Source organism: Cucurbita maxima, unplaced genomic scaffold, assembly GCF_002738345.1.
Source record: "Cucurbita maxima cultivar Rimu unplaced genomic scaffold, Cmax_1.0 Cma_Scf00001, whole genome shotgun sequence".
In the NCBI taxonomy this organism is placed as follows: domain Eukaryota; kingdom Viridiplantae; phylum Streptophyta; class Magnoliopsida; order Cucurbitales; family Cucurbitaceae; genus Cucurbita; species Cucurbita maxima.
In genome coordinates, this window is record NW_019272017.1 from 6,284,333 (window position 1) to 6,289,164 (window position 4,832).

The 4,832-nt window shown below is 33.8% G+C and overlaps 1 protein-coding gene across 1 annotated transcript; it reads right to left on the bottom strand.

Annotated features, from left to right (window-relative positions):
- Positions 1-167: 167 nt before the first annotated feature.
- On the bottom strand, positions 168-3,263 carry LOC111487338 (CDP-diacylglycerol--glycerol-3-phosphate 3-phosphatidyltransferase 2). Its single transcript, XM_023134727.1, has 7 exons — positions 2,503-3,263; positions 1,666-1,763; positions 1,498-1,548; positions 1,281-1,394; positions 967-1,023; positions 795-880; positions 168-694 (listed from the first exon to the last, which is right to left on the bottom strand). The coding sequence occupies exons 1-7, from the start codon at positions 3,140-3,142 to the stop codon at positions 574-576; spliced, it is 1,167 nt and encodes a 388-aa protein (XP_022990495.1). The 5' UTR covers positions 3,143-3,263; the 3' UTR covers positions 168-573.
- Between the last annotated feature and the right edge of the window lie 1,569 nt (positions 3,264-4,832).

Here is a 4,832-nt window from a genome sequence, read left to right on the forward strand (position 1 = left end):
AAAAAAAAAAAAAAAAAAAAAAAAAAAAAAAAAAAAAAAAAAAAAAAAAAAAAAAAAAAGAAGTAACATAAATAACATTTCCAAACAGCCTTATTTCCAAACAAATAGAAATATATATATCATAGAAGATCCAATAAATTCAATCTAAAAATGTAAACGACAGAATATAAATATAAATATATGTATTTATATCTACAAAACTTGAAAACTTAGCACCCCTGAAAAATATCAGGTCTATCTCAGCATTGACAAGAAGAGTCAAAGAGATTGAATTTGAATATCAATGAGCATGGTGAGATAAAGTGCCACTTTATAATTACTCTTTTAAGTAGTTAGTAAACTTATAGTTACATCCAGACTTCATTCCAAACTTCCAGCTTCTGCAGGTCAGTAACTATGGCTGCTGTCTTCTTAGAAACCCTCCATAGAATGCAACTTACTTGTGAAAATGGCTTCAACAATCTCTAAATTTTGGGCATCACCACTTACGGATTATGCAATCGGTTCGTTTTAGCTTTTGCAGGCGTCGTCCAACAAAAAATGAAGAGAATTGAAATGTCGGGTCGGGATGTGCTAGCGAAACAAAACTTTCGAGATCTTTCTGGAATAAACAAATAGTGACCACAAAGCAAGCCAAGCTGATATGTACAACAAGACCACACCAGTTGCTACTACAACTCCAGATCCTCCAAGACTAACAGAAAAGAAAAATGAAATATTCAAGAGAGTTTCTTGTGTCGTCTAAGCTGTGTGTGAAAGATGGTTACCGAAGAACTAAAGAAAATGAACCTGACCTGCTGTCTCGGCTAGCCAGAAGTGTGGTTAGTGCAATCATCTGTGTCGCTGTTTTCCACTTCCCCAAGTTGTTTACGGCCACAGCCTGTGTTTCTCAAATTTTAAGCTCCCCAAGTTAAAAGCTTTGTCATTCAAACAAACTGAATTGGTTTTATTTTGGTATATACAAACCTCTAAAAGTTTACCATTTTGGGAAGCAGCCCATTCTCGTACGGCCGACATGGTTATCTACATATTCAAATCGATCGATAAGATATCCGTTATAAATTCATAAATGAATCAAAGAAAAAGAAAAGCAGTGTGCCATACCTCATGTACAAAAGGGGCAAACTAACAACTAAAGTAAGCATTCTCAATTTGAAGGTTTAACAAAAAACATAAAATCTATTAGGCGAAGAAAACTTCAAAGTTTTCCAAATATTGAATCAAAATGGTTGATATCAGGCAAACAAGATGGTAAGTGGCTACCAAGGGAGTATAATTACCTCCCTGCCAATAATTGCTATTGAAGGTAGAGTCAGAAGCCAAGGAATATGACCAAACACAGAAACCTCCAAGGGTTGTGTGCATAGTAGGATCAGTGTAGCAGCAACCATAAGCTGTAGTGAAGGAACGAAAGTTGATTAAGAATGTTTGAACCATATCTGAACTTAACAAGATCAAACTCATGATTGAGAACCTAAACAGAGAAGAAGGACCAACCTTATCAGCTACTGGATCAAGAAACGCACCGAAAGCCGAACCCAACCTCATCTGATAAATGAATTTAAAGATTTAAGACCAAACTGATTGAGACAGCTATAAATGGATAGCCATCACAGGTTTCTCCCACCATATTAGACATTGACTTCGAACATATGAAGAACATACCTTCCGAGCAATATATCCATCGAGCCAGTCGGTAACTGCAGCAGCAATGAATATACTAGTTGTAGCAGTTGTTCCCCACCAGTTATCAACATAGAAAGCTAATAACAGAAGCACATAGTCTTATGATTAAAACACTAAAATTAACTTTTATTTTGATTTCTACAATCTAGAGGAAACCGGTTATGAGATGAACAAACCAATCACCAACATAGAAGGTTAGAATCAGAAACGTGTGATTTCCTTTTTTATGAACAAACAACCAATCACCAATAAACCAATCACTAAAATGGGTGTTTTTTTTACAACCAAATGCATTAGACTTGATACAGCAGCCTGATTTTAATAACATGCTGCCACCATAAATCCTTGAAATCCACAATCATTGGAAGATTTTGCGTAATAAGAAGCTCTAGAATCATTAGTTGCAGGCAATTAGTGCATAAACAGTTGCAGCACAGCAATTAGTCCAATGATAAGAGAACTAAATCAAAGAGTGAAACTAACCCATATTTACACAACACAAAGCAAAAAGAATAGCTATAAGTTTTCCTTAGAATAAAATGTAACGTAACGCAACGCATTTATGGATGAAACGCCTTAAACAATCGTTAGAACAAACACACACAGGAACTGGTAACACCGATTTCCAAAACAAGTCCAGAGAAAACAATCCAGATGCCCTACGCCTTTGATCGGAGCCAATGTCAGGCCAAATACACATCGTAACACGCGACGCACAACATTTAGAGATCGGTTCGTGGCGTATCGATTCATTTCAATCAGATGATTAAAACAGACATAATTGCGATTAACAAGAGGCAGAAATTTAAAACATACTGCAGACAAATATCGGGACAGCGGCCACTCGAGCAAGCGTCAAAATGGTGGGCAATGTCAGCAATTTGGAATGTTGTGGTTCGTGTTGGTGCATTAATGGCGATGGAGTCTCGATGTGCAAGTCATCTTGGAACCAGCCATGGTTATGGTCCTTTCTCTCCGTAGCCATATCAGCCACAAATTCAGAGCCGGCAGATGGAGGAGAAGCAGCAGAATCAGAACCTGACCCTGACCCTGACCCGAAAACCCCTCCTCTTTTTGCGGTCGAATTGGTATAAGACCTTTTAGACCCCATCCAAAAACATTTATATCCACTACAAAACCCTAAAATTTTAGAACGGCCCTTATCGTACAAGAGTCGAGCGCGTGGTCCTAACGTCCACCGTCCAAGTCCACCTCCTCCACCCCCATAAATCACTGCATTTCTCTCTCCGCATCCAAGCGCAACCGGAGGCGGCGGTTGGGGAGGTCCGGCTGCAGGAAATAGAAGGGACTTGCGGCGTTCGGCGGTGGCGGGAATGGAGCGCAACCAATTGGAGAGGTTTCTGCGAGGAGAGGAGTATAACCAATTGAGATGGGATGGAAAGGGGATTTGTTGGTTTGAGCTGGTTGGATTGGCATTCTGGGAGATTCTTTTCATGAATTTGATTGATTTCCGTTTGAAAATTGGTGTTCATTTCCGTGTTTGGTCCGAACTCTCGGCAGATCGATTGGGTCGTTCTTCTTTATACGTTTTGATTTCATTCATCAATCTTGCAATATCTTCTTTACAAAACTATTGTTGTTCTTTTGAATATATTATACTCTTAAAATCATTCCTGGTTGGCTGGTTCAAAGGGATTGCTTTGTCAATTATTGCGAAGAAGAAGATCGAAACGAGAACGATAGTAAACAACGCTCACCTAATCAAATCCCTTTGTTATTATACGAAGAACGAACTAAACTTGCATCGAAATGACTCAAAGAGTACTACAAGAATTTGAATCAATACAAAACACAATATAAACAACACAACATAATAAACAACCAAAATAAGAAAATCAATTTTCAAACAATAATCTCTAGTAATTCATCTAATCTTAACCTATATTTTGACATTATATCTAAATAAATGTTCTTTTTTTCCAATTGATTTTCTTAAATGTCAACAGGATCACATTATTTATCTAAATTTAATTATTTGTTTTATTTTTATTTTTTATTTTGTTAAAAAAATAAAGATCTCCCGCCTTTAATGCGGGGGACAAGGGCGCACAGCCAAAGCTGTTATGAAAACGTAACGACAAGAAAAACAAAGGAGCAAATAATTCTTTTTTTTTTTCTCGATAAAACGGCCACAAATCAACCAGTAATTACAACTCGAACCACAAGGTTCACTTTGTAATTAACGGTAAAATAAAGGACCGCGATCATAAATAATAAAACGATTGGATAAATAATATCCGAAAATTTCCTCGGATACTTTTTTTTTTTCTCCCAGGGTTATTAAAGTCATTTTGCCTTAATTTCATTAATTCCCTTTCTTTTTATCTGCATAATCCATTCACGAGGATAATGACCCGTTTTTTATTTTATTTTCACGAGCGATACCCACCGGAATCATTTAATTACGGTTTTATTATTATTTATTAAAAGCGTGTTTTATACATAAATAAATAAATAAATAAATAAAAATAAATCTCTTAGTTCAGCTCCCCCAAAATGTATTTATTTATCATTTATTCACTTTTTAAATGTAACTTCATGGTGACGAAAAATATTATATTGTGATATATATATCTATTATATATATATATATATATATATATATATATATATATATATATATCTTTTGGTATAGCCCCTTTGAGTTTCATTCAATTTAAATGAATATACTTTCAACAAATAATAAAAATAGCTCATGCCAGTCTTTTACGTCTCTATTATCATATTATTTATGAAATATAAAAAGATATCCACATAATATTTTTTTTTATTAATATTATTATTAGAACTGTGTCAAAAAAAAAAAACTAAATTAAAAAGAAAAATAATATTTTTTACGAAAAAAGAAAGTTATTTAAATTGGTCGTATATAATTTTATTTATTACATATTATATTCATTAATTGATTAAGTATGTGTCTAATAAAGCTATAAAATCTCAAGTTTTTAAATTTAGCATAAAATTAAAAGTTCAAGTAATTAATAAATACAAAATATAAAATTTAAATACTTATATACCCTTCAACATTTATATTTTTAATAAATTTTAAATATTGTGTTTTAAAATTAAAATTTATGGAAATTTATTCAACAGTAATTATTTGGTTTTTTTTTTTTTTTTTTTTT

Coding starts and splice junctions, on each gene's coding strand:
- LOC111487338 (XM_023134727.1), bottom strand. CDS start 3,142: ATGAAAAGAATCTCCCAGAATGCCAATCCAACCAGCTCAAACCAACAA. Junction 1,764..2,502: donor TGTCCCGATATTTGTCTGCA/GTATGTTTTAAA, acceptor TTCTGTTATTAG/CTTTCTATGTTGATAACTGG. Junction 881..966: donor AAAATGGTAAACTTTTAGAG/GTTTGTATATAC, acceptor TGAGAAACACAG/GCTGTGGCCGTAAACAACTT.